This window comes from Crinia signifera, chromosome 6 (assembly GCF_055691185.1).
Source record: "Crinia signifera chromosome 6, ASM5569118v1, whole genome shotgun sequence".
NCBI classification, from domain to species: domain Eukaryota; kingdom Metazoa; phylum Chordata; class Amphibia; order Anura; family Myobatrachidae; genus Crinia; species Crinia signifera.
In genome coordinates, this window is record NC_139222.1 from 43,342,302 (window position 1) to 43,364,061 (window position 21,760).

Genomic DNA, 21,760 nt, shown 5'->3' on the forward strand with positions numbered 1-21,760 from the left:
TCTATGCATTAAGCTCTCATTACATACAGTAAGCACTGTGTATATGTTCTGTGCAGGTTCCGTAACTGCAGATTCCCTGTTACAGAAGACTTGAGTGAGGCTGAATCCAGTTTATTTGGACTGTTTGGACGGTGTCAGATAAAGGAACTAATGTAAGTAGATTATAGTGTATAACGAGGCAAACACCGCAGTCTTCTCCAGCAGCCAGTAACCAAGGAGGACATTTATATTAAGGTGGGGAAATATCTACAACTTTCAGGATGCTTTAGGAAAATGTGATACATCACTCCCATAGCCCTTATTGATACCCATGGATCCACCGTCATCTAGCCTGCCTATGGTGTTTGTCCTGCCAACTCACCACACTGTGCCTAGTCACATGGCAGCTCAATAAGTCGCACAGCATAGCAATGGCATATGGTGTTATCGGATGAGTGCAATACCAGCGATCATCCACCAGATGTCACTTTTTAAAATCACCATTGCGCATGCATCAGATGTCTAATGCAATGCTATAGTGAAAGAATCCGCATTGAGCGTGCGTGAAGTGTCCATTAAAATGCACAATAGTGCGAAAACTACTTTACTGTACAATACTGTACGGTATGTTAAATAGACATTATTCTAAGGAAATACTATTGTATAGATGTGCGCCTCATTACGCAAGGTATAACGGGCTATGGGGTTAAGTGAGAGAGTATACAGTATGGTCAAAGTACATACTGTAGCAGGTCAGACTCGGGTTAACAAAATGGCTACCAGAATTCAACCAGGGCTTCATGGGAGCCCATATGTACGGAACTAACAACCGTATACTTTACACTTGTTTAAAGACATGATGTATGTGCGTCCCATTATGCTTCACTGGTTAAACACAGAATTACACTACAGTATGAATGACATACTGTACAAGCAGGCACGACTTGAGCACTGAGTGGATTAACAAAATGGTTACCAAGCATGAACCAGGGTTTTGTGGAAGCCCACATCTATGGAGCGAGCAACGGCAAAGGTTTTACATGTCTAAGGGGAATGTCTCATTACACAAGGTAAAACACACAGGGGCTGATGACAAATACACAAATGCTGCAATAATCAACCCGCAGCTCTGGTCTCATACGTGCACTGCTGTCCAGTTTTCGGCACACCTGCTGTGCAACAGGAAGCTGAGCACCTGGCTGAAGTTGACCCACTTGCGCTCACAGTAACCTCCCCGCAGTCTGGCAATGGTGTCCTAGCTACAGAGGAAGGCAAAAAGCCTCTGCAAACTGGGCAGACAATTTGTGGGGACCCCACCCATGGTTGCTTGCCACTTCCCTTGCTTTGTTTCGAGTCTCTAGGAGACCTAGAACCGGAGATAGCATGGACACATTTTTCCTATAGACTATAATTGATCCATTAATTCAGACCCACCATGGGTTCTGATGCTTGCTTTAAGCCTTATGGGGATCTCAGAAACTTAGGGTTCATATCCTCTGGTAGCTAAACATCGCTCTTTCCATAAGAACCCAGTTCTGAGCTTTTTGGATCACCATAACTGGAGAAATTAAGCTTTAAGCCCATTCTAATTTATCCATAGGGTTAAGCTATACCAATTCTATAGTAGCTATATTTTACTCCAGCACTGCTGAACCTGTCACAAATGCTGCACTATATAATTAGAGAAGGACAGATTATCTTTCCAATCAGAAGCTCAATGACCATATTGACTACAGGATTTATTTCCACTCCTACCGTAATGCTCTGGACACTGCAAAACAATCTGCATTTTCAATCTCACATCTCTTCTCATGCCACCAACCCCAAGCGACTTTTTAACCCCTTCAGTGGCACTCCCGAGAATTTTCCAGGTTTTTCTACAGTGCACAGAAATGCAAACACGGAAAATTCTTAGCACTGCCTGCGCTCTTTTCCTTCGGGCAGCGCAGCTGGGCTGAGATCAGTGACACACTCAGCTTCAGCAGCTGTCTGGCTCCTGCTGCCCGGCCCTGCCTCCTTTCCCCTTGCTGTGTGTGGCGTGACCTTGTAATGTCATGTCACACACAACAGGGTTGCTGGGAACCAGGGTTACATTGGTGGTTTATTTTAGGGAGTGCTCCCCAGAAAAAAACTTGCCCAGTAGGGAGTGCTTCCTAAAAAAAAAAAAAACACCACTGAAGGGGTTAATAATGTTATATCAATTCTTTACCCTCCCTCACAATCCCCACGTGCTACTATCAGTACACTAGAACTTGCTTCTTTCTTCAAGGACAAGATTGATAAAATCCAAGATGAAATGGCATGCTCTTCCTCAGCCAGTGACCTGCTCACTTTCTTTTCAGAGTCCATTGGTATTTTCTTCTAATTTGAACCTACAAGTGAGGATGAAGTATCAACACTCTTCTCATCATCCTACTCCACTACTCTTGATCCTATACCCTTACAAGTCAGTAAAGATGTGTTTCCTATGCCTAACCCAAATTTAACTAAAATCTGTAACCTCTCTCTCTCTCTCTACTGCTATCTTTCCTTCTCTGTTCAAACATGCACTTGTTTCTCCCACTCTGAAAAAAACACAATTCTGATCCAAACTGTCTCTCTAACTACCATCTCATTTCTGAGCTTCCATACACTTGCTTCACACAGTTTCTTAATGCCTATAACTTATTGGACCCACTAAAGTCAGGCTTCTGCTTTCAACACTCCACAGAGACAGCATTGACTAATGTAGTAAATTATCTGATCACTGCTAAATCTAAAGGCCATTTCTTGCTTCGTATTCTTCTAGATCTCTCAGTTGCCTTTAACACAGTTGACCACTCTCTTCTTATACAAACACTACAGCTCCTAGGTCTTCAGAATACAGACCTTTCTTGGTTCTCTTATCTAATCGCTCTTTCATTGTTTGCTTCTCTGATTCTACATCCTCTTCACTACTTTTGTTAGTTGGAGTACCACATGGCTCATTCTTAGGTCCTTTGCTTTTTTCAATCTATACCTCTTCTCTTGGCAAACTAATCAATTCTTTTGGTTTTCAGTATCATCTGTACACTGATAATACTCAAATCTATCTACCCTCCCCTGAATTGACACCATCAGTATTGCTCCATGTCTCTGAATTCCTTACTGCCATTTCATCTTGGATGTCATCTTGCCACCTCAAGCTCTACATTTCCAAAATAGAATTAATTATATTTTCACCAGTCAAGAGTAATTACCAACCTGATAGCTCTATCACTGGAACAACCAATCCTTCACAAGCTCGCTGCCAAGGGGTCATCATTGACGCTGTACTGTCCTTTATTCCTCACATTCAATCTGTCTCTAATCACGTTACATGCATCTCAAGAAACATATCCAATATTGTCCATATCTTCTACAAGACACTACAAAAACTCTAATTGATTATTGCAATAGCCCCATTACCGGTCGTCCTAAGAAAAGACTCTCAATACTACAAACCATTTTGAATGCAGCTGCAAGGCAGATCTTCCTAGCTAGATGTTCAACATTTGCTGATCTGCTCTGCCCCTCCATTGGTTGCATGTACATTATTTTACCTTTTTCAAAATAAAATACTTCTACTCACATACAAGGCCATTAACCTGACTACAACAACATATATATATGTGCGCAATGTAAGAAACAAAATAAAAAATGAAAATAAATTATATTTGCTGAGTTTGTTGACATTTCACCATGTTGACAACATAACCGTCATATTTCTGGTGTCGGCTGTGTGACTGTTGACTTACTGTGGAGTAAAACAAGAAAATACTTTTGGTGGGCACACAAACATTGAATTTTTGAAATAACTTTAATTAATTTTATCCATTTTGACACTTTCTCTACTAGGAAAATGTGTCTGTCTGTGTGTATGCATCAGGGACATTACTGCCAGAGACAATGGATACGCATGCCTCTGGGTCCCAAGCTATGACCACATGCATGTACAGCAACACCTGTGTCATTCACAGCGGGATCCAAGTGTGTCTGCTGCTCTTTCAGAGTTCTGCTGTACACCTGCTGCTGCATAGTCAATTAGCTCCAACTCAGGAATCCTGCATGAGCACAGCATCTATTCCTGGAGACAGAGGGGCTGGGTTTATGGCCCATGGCTCTGAGAGCTGCTGGATATGCTCCCACGGTGGCAGAAATCGGGGCATGGCCTTGTGGGAGCATAGGGAGCATAGGTTATGCCGCCTTTCTGCTAGACCATTTCACCAAATTTAATTTAACATCTAACAAGTTGAGAGGTATCCTATAACTGTATCCTATTCATGCTAATACCTCCCACAGATGCTGTTAGCAATTGGAGACAAGATAGAAAAAGTAAAATAAATAGCTCTACTTTGCAGACACCACTATGAATTATAGGATTTGCAGTATTCTGAGGTTTGCATAATGAAAAACTTTCTAAAGAAAATGGTAAATGTTAAGTGATAGGGTCATTCTGGGGGCATACACATGGACTGACAATCTGACTAGATTGCTTAGAAAGTAAGCACATATCTGTATGCTTTAAGAGATTAAATATCTCTTGCAGTCAAAATCTAGTCAGATTGCTTAGCAAATGACTGCGAAGCTCTCTCTGTGTACAGAATGAGAGATAAGGGGCATACACATGTAGAGATCTGTGCTAAGCAATTTTGCTAAGCAATTTTTCTAGTGTCAAGATCTCCCATGGAGAGCACATACACACGCAGAGATTTGTGCTAAGCAATTTTGCTAAGCAATTTTCTTAAGCAATTTTGCTTAAGCAAAAAAAGGCCGGGTAGTGGTTCAGAATGAGAGATTGCGATCAGTATCTCTCATTCTGTACACACAGACAGATTTGCAGTCATTTGCTAAGCAATTTGACTAGATTGTGACTGCATGCACTGACTTAGTTAGCAAGAGATATTTAATCTCATGAGCATACACACAGAGAGATATGTGCTTACTTTCTAAGCAATCTAGTCAGATTGCTTAGAAAATAGCACAAATTTGCTCCGTGTGTACACCCCTATACTGTACTGATCGCAATCTCTCATTCTGAACCACTCCTGGCCTTTTTTTGCTTAAGCAAAATTGCTTAGCACAAATCTCTGCATGTGTATATGCTCTCCATGTGAGATCCTGACACCAGCAAAATTCCTTAGCAAAATTGCTCAGCACAGATCTCTACGTGTGTATGCCCCTTAAAGTTATATGAAATAAACTAACGGTACTTCTTTACTTTCACGGCGCCACTCTAGATAGGACAGATAGGATACTAGATAGGATACGATTTGTATGCGATTTGACATAAGATATCGCATAAGATATAGGATAGGACAGATAGGATACTAGATAGGATACGATTTGTATGCGATTTGACATAAGATATCGCATAAGATATAGGATAAGATTTACTATCCATTTCATTACCCCACTATCCACTAGGGCGTGGAGTGAGAATAGAATAGTGTGGCGAGCGCAGCGAGCCACCGAGCCCGAAGCGTGGCGAGCGGACACGGATGTTGTTTGAAAGCAAGTCCCCAATATCGCATGCCATTTGCATGCAATTCCATAAAATACATTCCGTGTCCCCTCGCGGGGCTCGCTGCGCTCGCCACGCTTCGGGCTCGGTGGCTCGCTGCGCTCGCCACACTATTCTATTCTCACTCCACGCCCTAGTGGATAGTGGGGTAATGAAATGGATAGTAAATCTTATCCTATATCTTATGCGATATCTTATGTCAAATCGCATACAAATCGTATCCTATCTAGTATCCTATCTGTCCTATCTGTCCTATCTGTCCTATCTAGTGGCGCCGTGAAAGTAAAGAAGTACCAAACTAACCTTATCTCTTATCTCCCATCAGAGTAGAGGACTGTGGTCTGACCTCCTCCTGTGGTGATGATCTCTGCTCTGTTATTACTACAAACCGCTCTCTGACCACACTGCGTCTGTTACACTGTGATCTTGGGGACTCTGGAGGAAAAATTCTGTCTGAGGAACTGAGACACCCTGCCTGTTACCTGCAGGATCTGAGGTAAGATCTGTCTCGGTACAAGTTCTCTCAGTTCCCCACTAACTTACTGCCAGGCTCACAGGGAAGAGAAAAGACTCTCTCTTTTTTGGGGCACTCTTAAATAGTGATTACAAAGCTGTAATCAATTAAAACTTTGATAAGAATATGTTATGAAAGATAGTATATGGTGTGAAACAACACAAACTAGCTAATGGTATGGATTCTAATGCCACCTTACAGAGAAAATTCTAATGGGGGAACAGTGACACTGTTCCCCCATTAGAATTTTCTCTGTAAGGTGGCGTTAGAATCCATACCATTAGCTAGTTTGTGTTGTTTCACACCATATACTATCTTTCATAACATATTCTTATCAAAGTTTTAACTGATTACAGCTTTGTAATCACTATTTAAGAGTGCCCCAAAAAAGAGAAAGTCTTTTCTCTTCCCTGTTTGCATATATTTACTCTCTAGGGTGCACCTCCACGCTACTCATTTTGTGAGAATCTGCTTCACAGACCTCTTGATTATATTTGAATTGTGGATCATTTGAATTAAACTGTTTTGTACCGTGTCCCTCTACCACTGTTACCTGTGCACTGATCCACCTACCACTTCCCCTTTTCCCTTACAAAATTACTGCCAGGCTCGTCTGGTCACTTGGAGGAGGAGCATAGCAAAGTGTGGTTTCCCCCACCCCCTTCTGCTGCGCTGCCCTAGCTAAATCCCACTGCTCCCATAACACAGTCTTCTACTCCACCTCCAGATGCTGGCGGCCATATAAAATATGGCACTGACTTGTAAGCCAGTCAGTGATTGCAGCCATTCAGAGCAGCGGTTGGTATGTGAAGGGGTGAAGTGGGTGGAATGATTGGCCCTTCCTTCTCTGTCAGAGTGGCCAGACCCAGGACAGCTGTGCCCCTTGATGGCAACTGTGATTGCTACCATACAGACATTGCTTGTTTTAATAAAAAAAAAAATCTTTAAATACAAGTTATTAACATACAGTTATTAGCCAATTATTACCAGTTATATTATTCATTCTGGTGAATGGATTAGAAATGCTCTGACCGTTACGCTCATGTAACAATACTAGAAATTGCTGCACTGCAGCTGTCATATGATTGAGATAAAGGGGTACATAAGGGCATAGTTTGTGGAGGGGGGTGTCAGGTCAGGAGAACACAGCACTATCTTCTCCTTTCATAAGGCCTTGATGTGTCTGGGAAAGGAGATCACTGTCACTACTATTAAGTTCCGTACACACTGGGCGATTTTGCCCAGCATGTATGGTGAGTGATGATGGGGGAAAATGCTGAGCTGAAAATCACCCAGTGCATACACACTGAGTGATTTCGACCCATTTTTAGCAATTTTACCCAGTGTGGATGACTTTTCATAGCAGGCCGCTATGTAATTCCGTCCACCCCGTCGCTTATCTACTGGAAATACCAGGAGATAAGTGGTGGAGCAAGCAATGATGCTGGTGTGTACATCAATGCTAACCCATTCACACTGGGTGGCTTTTGAGCTGAAAGCAGCGCAAAAGACAAAACTGAACTGCTTTCAGCTCAAAGTCACCAATGTGTATGGGCCTTTACAAATAGCAGAGCAACAGTTGAGTTGTGCACAGCATCCACACAGTGCCATACATGTCGGAGGCAGCTTGGGGAATGTGGAAGTAGATGCAGAGTTACAAGAACATAGGCAAAGGCTCAGTTGTCATATAAAACGAAAAATAAATGGCTCTACTTTGCACTCATCATTTTGAATTATAGGATCTGCAGTATTCTGAATTAGTTTGTGTAATACAGGAGACATCTCTAATATCTACTGCATTAAATTGGTCTTAAAATGTTTCATTACTTAGATTTTTGCTGTAATCATTTGGAAACATCCATTTTGCATGAGGAAAAAGATTATAAAGAAAATGGTAAATGTTTAGTGATAGCGTCATGCTGATTGTGAGACTAGGTTTATAAGAAATAAATTAACCCAGATTCATCATATCCCATCAGGTTACAGTGGTGTGGTCTGACCTCCTTCTGCTGTGATGATCTCTGCTCTGTTATTACTACACTCCGCTCTCTGACCAGCCTGGACCTGTCAGGGAATGCTCTAGGGGACTCTGGACTGAAGCTTATGTGTGAGGGACTGAGACACCCGGCCTGTGCCCTGCAGGAGCTATGGTAAGATCTGTCTCAGTACAAGTTCTCTCAGTATTAGCCATAGACCATACAAGGCACAGACCGAAAATAGCTGCTGAATTTCCTCATACTATCTGAGTATAGTTTATGGAGCTATTATTCTATTAATTGTTACCATACAACCATTGCTTTGTTTTAATAAAATTTTTATATTAAGAACAATTTGTTAACATACATTATTAGCCAATAATGACCAGTTATATTATACATTCTGGTGAATAGGAATTAGACCTGCTCATGTACAGTAACAATACTGGAAATGGCTGCAGTGCAGCTGTGAGATTATTTGAGTTAAAGGGATAAAGAAGTCAGTTGTGGGAAGGGGGATGTCAGGAGGACACAGCACTATCTTCTCCTTCCATAAGACCTTGATGTGACTGGGAAGGGAGAGGTGGTAGGTATCAGGGCTCATACTGTTCATAGAATATGACACATTTGGCTCCTTCCACATGCAGTTTTCTAGAATCACATCCACATCCATAGCCAACTCCTGTACAGGGTTACAGGATATTCCTTGCGACACACCTGCACCATGCATACTCCCAACCATCAGTATTGTGTTGGAATAGTCCCACCTGCAGACTGCAGTGTCACATAGTTGGGAAATTTTGAAGGGGAATCTGTCACTGCTATTACACATAGTAGAACAACAGTTGAATAGATACTGAGTGCAGGATCCACACAGTGCCAGACATGTTGGAGGCAACTTGGGGAATGTGAGACAGGTCCAGAGTGACAAGAACATGAGCATTACCATGAGGACAGGCCCATTGTTCATGCTCACAAATTTGGTTACACAGGGATGCTGGGAGGTACTCTATTATGTGCCCTAACTTGCACATGACTTTCCTCCAGCAACCATACTTTCATGTATTCCCAGAGAACTTCCCTCATTAGGCAGCTTATAGTATGCCAGAACCACCCAAGTACCCTCCCTGACCTATAATAATAAGTATCCCCCACTACACAGTGTAAATATACTACATGTGTCTCTGTCTATGCCATAATCTCACACCAAGAGAGGTCTCTGATACTTTCCCAGTACTGACTGCTCCCACAGAAAATTATTTATTAAGGTGGTAAAGGAATGGACATCAGAGATCTGACCTGTTGTTGTTATTGCAGAACTGTAGCAATTAGAACATACTCACAGATATATTATTGAGAGGATATTACTAAAAACTGAACCCACACATGCGTACCGAAGATGAGATCCCTGTTAGTAAACTATCTAATATAAGCTTGATCACTGAGTTCATATAAATAGTTATCTTATGACTACGGAAATAACAATGGGGAGTCAGATTGCTAATTAATACCCATTTTCACTTCTGCAATAAGTTGGGTTGTGGCTCAGTGGAAAAGAGTCCCTGAAAATAACCTGGATCCAGTTACCCACTAATCCAACCTAGGTAGCTGCCAGGGTTGATCCAGGGAGGACTCATGTAAGCACTGGTATATCTATAATGGGTGCTGGGTGTACAGATAACACAGGTCACATTACAACCCAGCTCACTAGCACTTGGAGATGATGTAATCTCTTAGGGGGGCATTAACTAAGATCAAATGGGTAGAAATGGTCATATTCATACCCATTCCATGTGAATTACATATGAATTTCACATCAAATAATTTACTGAGGATGAAATGCATACAGTTAGTAATTTTTTTGTTTGTATTTTTTAGAATAAAAAAAAAATATGAATGATTATACCATCAATAGAATATAGCCGTACAGTAAGTCCCCATTCATTTCAATGGTATCGACAAATTTACTAGTGACTAGTACTGGTGAATATGAATCACTATTAAATACGAATGTCAAATAGGACAAAATGAATAGGGTTCCCCCATATTTTGACAACCAGCACTGTGCCCAAACAGTCAGCAGGGTAATGCTACAGCCAAGAACACTTTTTACACAAGTTTCCCCAGCCAATGCATTATAACCCCTTACTGGTCATTCCTGGCAGGGACCCTGGGGAAGTGGGGACCCCCAATAAAGGGGTTCCCCCCTCCACGATAACTCCAGGATAAGTTGCAGAATATTAAAAAGCATGCTGCTGTGGAACTATAAGAATCAGCATGAACAAAAACACTTATTTTCCACCTTAGATTCACAATATCCCACCTTGCTGGGATGTGTAGTGGCACTGCAGCATTGTATTGCCCAGCTGTGTCCGGGAGAAGTGTTACTATGTAGATTTCATATCTCCCGCTGGATCGCGCTAGCCAATAGGCGCTTTCGGTCCAGCAGCCAATCAACTGGTGGCTGCTGGACAGCGAGCCACCAGTTGATTGTTATATAGTATGTCATGGGCATTGCGGAGTGTTATATAGTATGTCATGGGCATTCCGGAGTGTTATATAGTATGTCATGGGCATTCCGGAGTGTTATATAGTATGTCATGGGCATTCCGGAGTGTTATATAGTATGTCATGGGCATTGCAGAGTGTTATATAGTATGTCATGGGCATTGCGGAGTGTTATATAGTATGTCATGGGCATTGCGGAGTGTTATATAGTATGTCATGGGCATTGCGGAGTGTTATATAGTATGTCATGGGCATTGCGGAGTGTTATATAGTATGTCATGGGCATTGCGGAGTGTTATATAGTATGTCATGGGCATTGCGGAGTGTTATATAGTATGTCATGGGCATTGCGGAGTGTTAAATAGTATGTCATTGGCATTGCGGAGTGTTGTATAGTATGCAATGGGCATCATGTGTGGGTGTATGTGTAATTGAAATTACAAAGTTCACTAAAATGTGCAATGGGCATTACGGTGTGTGTGGTATAATGTTGGCCGTGCCCACTTTTCACTGTGCAGGAGCCTCACCTACTACAAATTGGGGGGGACCGTGAAAAATGCCCTTGCTCCAGGTGCCATGGAATAGGAAAAATTCACATGGTGCCCACTTGGGGTACAGCATGGCATAGGGGCTGCCTCATCCTCCTACTCCGCCTTCAACTGGCCCACATCACCCTCTTCCTCCTGCTAGTCTACATCACTAATGGCAGCCTCCTCAAGCTGTTCCTCCTGCTCCCCCACAAATATCTCCTCCTCCACTATGGCAGTGTTCTTTGCTAACAGACACACGTCCAGATGCACTAAGCTTCAAAAATGACAAAATGGAGAGTGATAAACAACTAACAAATCAGCTCCTACCTGCCATGTCACAGGCTGTGTTTGAAAAATATCAGACAGGAGCTGATTGGCTGGTTGTTTATCACTCTCCATTTTATCACTTTTGAAGCTTAGTGCATCTGGCCCATAGCCTTTCCTGCTCCTTATGCTCAGCATGATCTTCCTTCTCCCAGCCACTGGCCTCTTTGCTGCCTCTATCTCTGCTGCTATCTCTCCCTCTCTTTACAATCTTCCTCTCCATCTTGTTCTCCTCACACCCTTTCAATGTACAAATGGCGGGTGTGCCCTTTATATAAGGTGTGTCATGTGATGCATATTCCAGGGGATTAAGGTGGGACAATAGGTGGGAGTGTTTTATTGTTTGGAATGGTTGTAATAGAATTCGCATTCCATATTTGTCAGACAACGCATGTTACCTGGTCATAATATTGTGACAATTTGCATGCAATTTAGTTTTTCAGCCCTGAATCCGTATTTGATTACTTTTGCAATATTGTCCAAAAAATGCACTTTATAAACTTTACCAAAAACCACATCCTATTACATGTCGCCCACAGTGTCTACATAGAAAGTCAATAGGTCTACCCCAAAAGGTCAAAATGCAATAGCTCGACAGGGTCATGATCAAAAGGTTGACAGGGTCAAAAGGTCACCATGCAATAGGTAGACATGCAATTGGTCAACAGGGTCAAAATGTTATAATGATAAAGGTCAACATGAGTTTTTCTTTATTATTTTTTTCTGACTGCTTGTTCTTACTTCACCATCCATGTCGACATAGAGGGAGAATATATTAGTGTGCCGAGCATAGCGAGATACCGAGCACGAAGCACAGTGTTCACAGGGAGCCTTGTCAGGGTACGTGTTAGACTAATTGGGGGTCCATGTCAACAATTGTCGAAATTGACACCAAAAAAAATATAAAAACTGCATGTCTAAATTTTCATGTGTCTACCTTTTTCATATCAACATTTTGACCCTGTTGACCTTTTGACCCTGTTGAGCTAGTGCATGTTGACCTCTGGGGTAGACCTATTGACTGTCTATCTAGATACTGTCTATATAATAATCCACACCACTGTACTGACTATCCTCGGAGACTGCTATGTGTTCTCAACCGTGACTCATTAGCTGTCTTGTACATATAAACTACATGTAAGGGAAGATTTATTAACTTTATTGTTACTAAAATAAATGTGAATAGTGGAGTCACAATCTTTTCGCATAATTGGCCTAATTCAGATTTAGTTGTACAGATGGAGCAGCTCACATTGGAGCTGTTCCTGGTGATTCTATCACCATTTGCCAGGTGCCGCTACCTGCTGCCACCAACGGAAGGGGGCCTGTGCCCATGAGACATTCACGCACCCAGTTTTGTCAGAGCCCTCCGCCACCTACCATTGGCTCCCTGCTGCTCCCCACCATCCCCTGTAGCTGCCAGCACTGCCCGCTCGCCGTGCTTAAGCGAGCGAGTGAGCATGTGAGATGCTTAAGCATCCCTGTCAGATGGAGTTCCTGTCAGCCAGCCTGCGCCAGCTCAGGAGATCTGGCTATAGTTTAGTCTGGCTGCCAGGCGCTCCATCTGTAGTTTAGCAAGGATTTTCTAAACTACAACTGCCGGTGCTAGCCTGTGGTGGGACGCCCAGCACAAGGCAAGTCCAAACCACATGACGGGTTCTGCCCTGCAATGTGCCCACAAAAATATTGCCGTCACATTGCTAAAGTGCAAATGTTTCCCTACACAGGGAAGTGCTTGCACATCACTGGCTGCAAAGGCAGATGCAGGCTGGCCAAGTTTCAGGCCGAATGTGATATCATGCACCCGCTGCAGCAATCCCCCCAACTGGTTCAGTCAAGCCTGTACTGTCTGAGCCACTCCCACAATGGTCTGTCACCCCCCATTGGCTCTGAAACTGCAATAGACTGTGATCGCAGTTTAAATAGCAGAAAATGTGTAGTAGCGATTACCTCACTTCTGCAGGTAACTGAATCGGGCCTTATGTTATTATCACCTGAATTTAATAAAAGACTTTTGGAGCAGTTTTAATAAAAAACTGTTCCAAACCATTTAATGTGCATTTATTTAGTAACCAGATCTCATTTCCATATTTTTTTTATGGGAAATGCGATCTGGCCCAATTTACAAAATAATTGTGAAAACAAACCGCAGTGACCCTGTGATAATAATCCAGCTTTAGCTCACTGTGAATCCCCTAACCAGACACAGCTTTCTCTGATCCATGGAAGTGCAGGGATGAGGACAGTGTGATCAGCTATGTGGTTCTGATGGACAAACAAGCTTGTCATTGTGTAAAAAAATAAAAATACTAATACTCACCTCCCCAGGGTCCGCTGATCGGTGCTCCAGTGAGGACTACTGGACATCAGGGCTCAGGGCTGTTCCAGTGACTCCCAGTGCAGCAAAGTGACACTACAAAACAGAGGCTACAGCCCTGGAGGTCACAGAATCAATAAGCCCTGATGACAGTCAGCCCTGCAGGAGCTCTGATCAGTGATCCTCTAGGCAGGTGAGTATGATAAGCAGTGAGAGGGGGAGTGAAGTGTGGGGGAGGTCATCACGAAACGGAGGGGATGCCAATGGCGGCGCTATTTAATTTTGAAAAATATCCCAATAATGATGCAGGGACACAGCTGTTTCGCAAGCTCTGTCCCTCTATGTGATAATTGAGACATCCACGCAATATAGTCAATTATCTCATTGCAAATTGGGCCAATGTTATCACAGCACAGGATGGTCATAAATCAAACTAATGCAGATCCCTCCTCTCCAATTAGGTTATGTAGGTGTAGTCTGACCTCCTGCTGCTGTGATGATCTCTGCTCTGTTATTACTACACTTCGCTCTCTGACCAGCCTGGACCTGTCATCGAATGCTCTGGGGGACTTTGGACTGAATCTTCTGTGTGAGGGACTGAAACATCCAGCCTGTGCCCTGCAGGATCTACGGTAAAATCTGTCTCTGGGATAATATATCGTACTCTCAGTACTAGTCACAGACCATACAATGCACAGACACATGAAGATAGATACTGGATTTTCTGTTATTTTATATGAGTATATGTTTTTGTAAATATTCTTCTCATTGTTACATTATAACTATTGCTTTGTTATAGTATCATTTGTTTCCTTATGAAAAAGTTGTTTGCATGAGCTATTACCCTATTATTACCTGTTATATTATACACGATGGACATCTCCACGCTGGTCATATATTTGGTGACACAGACAGATGAGAAAATGGTGACACCTTTATACTTTCTCTATAAAACAAACCATAAATGCAAATGTAGAAGTGCATACATGGAAAACGCAGCACAAACTCCACATATGTCACGTCATACCCAGTATCACAAGTCTGCCCAATGTCACATGTTCTACCCAATGCCACCTGTCTGCTCAATGTCACCTGTCTGCCCAATGTCACATGATCTACCCAATGTCACATGTTGTACCCAATGTCACCTGTCTGCACAATGTCACCTGTTTTCTCAATGTCACATGTTCTACCCAATATCCCCTGTCTTCCCAATGTCACATGTTCTACACAATGTCATATGTTCTACCCAATGTCACCTGTCTGCCCAATGTCACATGTTCAACCCAATGTCACATGTTCTACCCAGTGTCACACATTCTGCCCAGTGTCACATCCTGTCCAGTGTCACACATATACCGCATGTCTAATAATACAGGTTATAGTATTATCTCTTATAAATCATTCACAAAATTTTTGGAAGATGTCTAACTCATCCATTTAGAAACCTCCATGTATGCATTATGTAATGCTTGATAATATATTTATTGGTACTTGTGTATTATCACGGCACCCCCATTTCCATCGCAGGGCAACCAAAAAATCACGTCGCATCGCATGCCATGCCATATGATCTGATGCGATGCGACACGATTATACCCGATTTTAAATTGTACACGCACCCAGACCCGATTTTACATTTTACACCCACCCTGATGGGTACTGACAATGTTAAATGCCTCCCCCCCATTGTTAACGCCACCCCACTATCAACGCCAACCCGAAGCGTGGCAAGCGCAGCGAGCCAGCGAGGGGCATCGTTACGCGTCCTCCGACCTTTTCATACTGCCACTATCCACGTCGGTGTGGAGCTGATTTTATATAGTGTGGCGAGCGCAGCGAGCCACCGAGCCCAAAGCATGGCGAGCGCAGCGAGCCCCGCGAGGAGATGCACATTATTTCACAAGTATTACGTGTCCCCTCGCGGGGCTCGCTGCGCTCACCGCACTTCGGGCTCGGTGGCTCGCTGCGCTCGCCACACTATATAAAATCAACTCCACGCCGACGTGGATAGTGGGAGTATGAAAAGGTCGGAGGACGTGTACTGCCACCCCTCGCGGGCTCGCTGTGCTCACCACGCTTCGGATTGGCATTGATAGTGGGGTGGCGTTAACAATGGGGGGGCATTTAACATTGTAATTACCCATCAGGCTGGGGATACAATTAAAAATTGGGTCTGGGTGGGCATTTAACATTGAAATCGCGTTGCATCGCATCGCATGCCATTATAATGGCATGCGATGCAACGCGATATTAAAATTGTACACTCTTCCCGGGAAAAGCCTCAAATCGGGTCCATCGCATGCCATGGCATACCATCGCATACCTTAATTAGTGGTATTCGATGTGACGCGATGGGCTCCGTGATACTACACAAGTACCTATTTATTTATTTTTTATTTATTTAGTTTCTTATATAGTTCAACAGATTTCATTGCATATTACAATTTATAACAAGTTAGTAAATGTCCAGTCATAACATTACGCTTAGTGTGAGGCTGGGATAATAAGAAATTACCTAATGCAGATCCCTTATTTCCCATCAGGTTATGGAGCTGTGGTCTGACCTCTTCCTGCTGTGATGATCTCCGCTCTGTTATTACTACACTCTGCTCTCTGACCAGACTGGAGCTGGTAATGAATGATCTGGGGGACTCTAGAAAAACACTTCAGGAGTGTGTGCCTCTGCGACTGGAACTTGTGGTATAAAAGTATTGTGCTACCTCCACAAAATTGTGTTCTGTTCATAAGTACAATTATATTTGTACTGAATGGATAGGACTCAGAGTTGTGTAAGTCAGTCATATTGTGCACCTGGAGATAAAGATGGAGCCCCTGTCAACTATCTTCCTTAGGCTAGCCATGGCTATCTTATTGTTCTCAGTAACAATACAATACATAGAACAGGGATAGTTCATAGTAGGGGATTAGCAGAGTAATCCTATTGCTCACTTAACCCTATTAAAGGGCTAGAAGAAGAGGGCTCCATCTGTATTTGTGGGTTTCGGCCTGTACCCAGAGATGGGCACCTCTGTGGATGCACCACACTTACCCATCAGCTGAGAGTGGGAGTATCCATCATCACTATCCACCAGCTCTATTCTTGGTGCAAGAGACAGATCTCTGTGTAAGACTTCCTCTGTATTACCCATAATTCCTCCTAAACATCCACAACATGCCAACAATCATGAGACATGAATTGCATATTGTTGTATATTCTCAGCATGGACGGACACGCAGTGATTTGTATCTCAACCATATTCAAATACTTTATATTTCATTAAATGAATTATTATTTATTGTCACCCCATTTAGGCCGAGCAGCAGGCCAGACCCAATTGCTTAGCAAGCAATTCATGGAACTTCATAGACAACTATATCACAGCTACAGTTCTAGAATTTTGCCCATGATACTGTTAATTTTTGTGTAATAGGCTCTGCCCAATGGTTCCAATACAAATCAGCAATATGTGGCAGGCTATTCATCTTTGCTGATAATATGGTCCTCATTATTACAATATGATGCAATATAGAAATTCACTGTTCTAATGCAAAGGGTATGGAAAAATATTAACAATGCATAATGAACTGCAATGTAATAGTGTATAAGCGGCTTATGTTTTTATTTTTTACTAATCCTGGCAGTGTCGCCAGTATTAACAATCCATTTTGCACCAGATATTTTCAATTGTAATAATACTGTACATTGAATAATGTATGCTGAGTGTAACTTGTTGGTAACCAGGGTCCCTACAAGTTACCTCCCCATCATACACAAAGTATTGATGATCAGTAAAAGTTAACTAGGATACCTCCTGAACCATCAGTAAATGATATACTGTAAATGCTTAACATCATATACTGTAGATCATCATCTATACTTCTACCCAGGTCAGCCTCCCATGCCAACTTGAATGTTTTTTTTCTGCTTTCTGGGTGAAGCTACCAGCAGGGAATAAAATATATTTAGATATTGCCCCATGTGCCCAGGATCATAAGCACAGAGACACTAAAAATGGCAGAGTTCCTGTGTGAGTGATGTACTGAGGGAGTTAATAAAACTAGTGATCTGTGAATTCACAAAATGAAGCCAATCCTGCAAACCACATGTGTCCTCAAATGTCCTAGGGGTGAAACTCCATACAATTTGTAAGACTCTAGTGACACCTGTGCTAATTTAGGGGTGTATATACAGATGGAGCCGCTGTCATTAGAAGCAGAGACGGGCAGGGAAGCACCATGTCCCTGCTCCCTGCCGCCCAGGGTGTGGGACGAGCATGCGAGTGAGACACCTGTGTGTCCCCGTCAACTCCATTTGCCAAAAGCATCACCATGGTGATCTGGGAGGACATCTGACAGGCGCTCCATCTGTAGGACCCAACAGAACTCATAGAGAAAAGTGGGTGCCTCCATAGAGGAATAAGGGGACGATTCTGCTTCACTCGCACTTAACCAAATTCGGCCCCTGCCCTGATGGTCGAGTTTGTGCCAGCGCATTTCTGCACAGGCACAGACCCCAACTGTGAACTATGAATGGCAATTTACAATGTCACGGGCCGTTCACAGCAAGGAGGGAATCCAAGGGTGGAATGGGGGGCGGACGGGGCAGTGGCGGTGCATGGACATGGGAACATACAGCAGTGGCAGTGCATGGACATGGGAACATCCAGCATTTCATGGGCATCCCCATGAGCATGCTGGACATTTGTGGAAAACGATATTGCACCTCTATGCTATTAAGGTATTGCGACCGTCTTCTACGCCATTTTAACTACGCTATTTGCATAGTTCTAATAAAAAATAATCGTTAATCAATCATGGACGGACGTAATGCATTAATGACTAAATCAGAGTGATACTTCTTATACTGTATGTACATTTATGTATTCCCCAAAGTATTGGAATATGATCGTCCATACTTTATGTTTAGTATTGTTGTAATTGCCGCCACAGACGCAAGGTCAGTATAGTGATCGTAAAACGATCACTATACATGACCTTAGATATAATTTTATGTGTAGTGAATCATTATGTGCAACACTGGAAAGGACAAAGAACCATAATACAAGTTGAAATCAGTTTCCTCCCCCCTTGGTAAATACAAAGAACCACATGCTCAGGACATGACTCTCGTGAACAGGAAGACATCCCCGTGGAATGAAGAACCAATGAGGAGATGCCCAGTTTCTTTGCTTTACCCAATGACCACCAAGATTGACTCTCCATCCCCTTTCTCTCAGTCACTGAAAAGAAAGATGTGATCTAATAAGAGCACATCAGATCGTGTCCCCTGTGCCTGTGACAGTAATTGATATTCATATATGTGTGTCTGTTGTGTCAGGATAACTGGGCCTGCGTTCATTTACTGTATAGCTGTAATCTATGTATATCCTAAAGGAAGCGGTACATCTGTCAGAATGAACTTAGGTCTACAGTCATTAGGTCGACCCCACTAGGTCGACTGGCAGGAAGGTCGACCTGACTTAAGGTCGACATGGGCCAAGGTCGACATGACTTAAGGTCGAATTTGCATAAAGGTCGACATGAGGAAGGTCGACTGGTCATAAGGTCGACATGGGTTTTTCACTGTTTTTTTATCCGAATGTCGACAGTCGACATGGACACAGTTGGCAATGAGAATCGGACCCTCGCATCGCTCGCTTCGCTCGCAATGCTTCGGGCACGGTGCCTCGCTGCGCTCGGCACACTATTTTATTCTCCCACCATGCCCTAGTGGATGGTAGGGCATGAAATACTGCCTGTCGGCACATGTCGGCTCAAAAAACAGTGAAAAACCCATGTCGACTTTATGACCAGTCGACCTTCCTCATGTCGACCTTTATGCAAATTCGACCTTAAGTCATGTCGACCTTGGCCCATGTCGACCTTAAGTCAGGTCGACCTTCCTGCCAGTCGACCTAGTGGGGTCGACCTAATGACTGTAGACCTAAGTTCATTCTAATTGATGACTTCCCATCCTAAACTGTATTGTGTAAACTGTATCATATAAATATCTGTTACCCTTTGTGAACCATTGTCCCTTAAGGATTTATAATATACTAGGACACGGGGTTAGATCCGTGATCACAAACATATATGTGTGTCTATGCTCATCCTTTAATTTTAATCATAATAGCGTACCAGACGCTCTAGAAGGTTATATTATTATTATACAGATGGAGCCCTCCTCATTTAGCCTGTTAATTGGATTAAGTGAGTAATAGGATTACTCTGCTAATCCCCTACTGTATTGTTCTATGTATTGTATTGCTGCTGAGAACAATAAGATAGCCATGGTGAGCCACGACCTAAGGAACAAAGTTGACAGGGGCTCCAACTGTAAGTGTGGATAGCGATTATCACTGAAAGATAATGGTCAGTAACCAGAAGGTTGTAATGTATGGTATTTTTTAATAGATATTTCTTTGAGGACCAATTTATTTGGGGTTCCATCTTTGGCGCGAATCTGGTCCTCTATGGCCGTTACATAGATGATTTATTTTTCATTTGGGATGGGGATGACACTTCTATCACATCATTTGTATCTCACCTTAATTCTAACCCCTTTAATTTGAAATTTACTCACACCTGTCACCCTTGCACTATTATTTTTTTAGATATAACTGTTAACATATCTAATGGACAGATTCAGAGTAGCAACTATCAAAAATTGGTTAACACCAACTCTTATTTAAACTTTAAAAGTGCTCATTATCCCCCTTGGATCAGAAATATTCCCAAGGGGCAGATGTTGCGCCTTAGGCGTAACTGCTCTGAACTCGAAACATTTGATCAACAAGCCTCCCAACTCATGAGATCATTTCAAAACTGTGGCTACCCTGAACAATTAGTCCAGGGAGCATACAAAACTAGTAGAGAAAGGGATAGGGGAACACTTCAGCGTGAAAAAATAGCAGACAAACAGATCTCTGAAAATAATAACAAAATTTCTTTCATCTCCACCTTTAATAAAAATTATCAGGAAATACAGAGAATTATAAATAAAAATCACTTTATTTTAAAACAAGACCCTCTACTTAGAGACGTGTTACCCCCCCTTAAATTTGACCGGCCAGTCCTGTATAAAACCGGACTCGTTCACCCCCTGCATTTGATACTTGCAGACTGCCGTCATCGTCAGACCTTTTCTGCATTATTTAATCCAACCTTGCTGAGCTAAAGTATATTGCTGTGAATTCATTTAAAGCTAATTAGCTATCTAAATGGGATCCCAACTCACGCTATATTCATATTTTATATTTATTTTATATATTGTATTAGTTTGTTGTATTATTATGTGTTTTTTCTAGATAAAGATTTATATATAAACAAGCTACAGTGTGTTCTGAATTCATCTTTATACAGCCAATCAGTGTGTAATAGTACTTAACATCTGTAACCAGCAGCGCAATTCATTCCAACTCCCCCCTAGTATTATGATCAATGGAGCGCATCAGAGTCTTGCGCATACTCCATTGACCTCCCCGCCTATGGTGACAGTTGATTACCAGTTCCGGTCCGCCTGTTTAGGCGAGACATCCGGTTACTGGAACGCAGATGAACCGCAATGCGGAAGCGGAAGTCTGCTATATTACTATACGAGGTTACTAGTGATAAACTTCCTGGCGGCGGCTCATAGTGAGGCTTGGAGCGCACGCCAGCGTTCATGAAACGCAGGGCTACAGGAACCATTCAGGTACACTGGCTATATTGGATGTTCAGTGCATGATTTATGTGTGATGTTAATGTTTTGATGGCAGATAGCATGCAATAGCAATATAGAGAACTTAGGGCGATGGTAAGCCTGGTTTTTTAATGTGATTGGATTACTTCCTGTACAAGAGAATGGGAGTGGCTATGTGACACTGGACTGGGGTATTTAAGGACCATTGGAACATATGGGTAGTTGCATGCAGAGGAGGCAGCAAAGGGGGTCTTGAAGAAGGTCCAGGGAAGGACCGAAACGTTGACCTGTACCCACTGTCACACAATTGTGTTGTTATCGATATGTGATTAAAAATTGCTTCTGCAAGCAAAATCCGGTGAGTGCCCCATTGTTTTTCTTTATTCTGAATATTGAAGATACCTGTA

General features: G+C 42.6%; 1 protein-coding gene across 1 annotated transcript in view; it reads left to right on the forward strand.

Annotated features, from left to right (window-relative positions):
- LOC146007594 (NACHT, LRR and PYD domains-containing protein 3-like) overlaps positions 1-19,106 on the forward strand; it is a 53,418-nt gene extending 34,312 nt beyond the window's left edge. The window contains exons 6-10 of the mRNA XM_083146071.1: positions 57-152; positions 5,826-5,996; positions 7,994-8,164; positions 14,131-14,301; positions 16,216-19,106. Coding sequence (XP_083002197.1) covers positions 57-152; positions 5,826-5,996; positions 7,994-8,164; positions 14,131-14,301; positions 16,216-16,378 — 772 coding nt within the window. The 3' untranslated portion in view covers positions 16,379-19,106. The remainder of the gene's footprint in view (positions 1-56; positions 153-5,825; positions 5,997-7,993; positions 8,165-14,130; positions 14,302-16,215) is intronic.
- Positions 19,107-21,760: the final 2,654 nt, after the last annotated feature.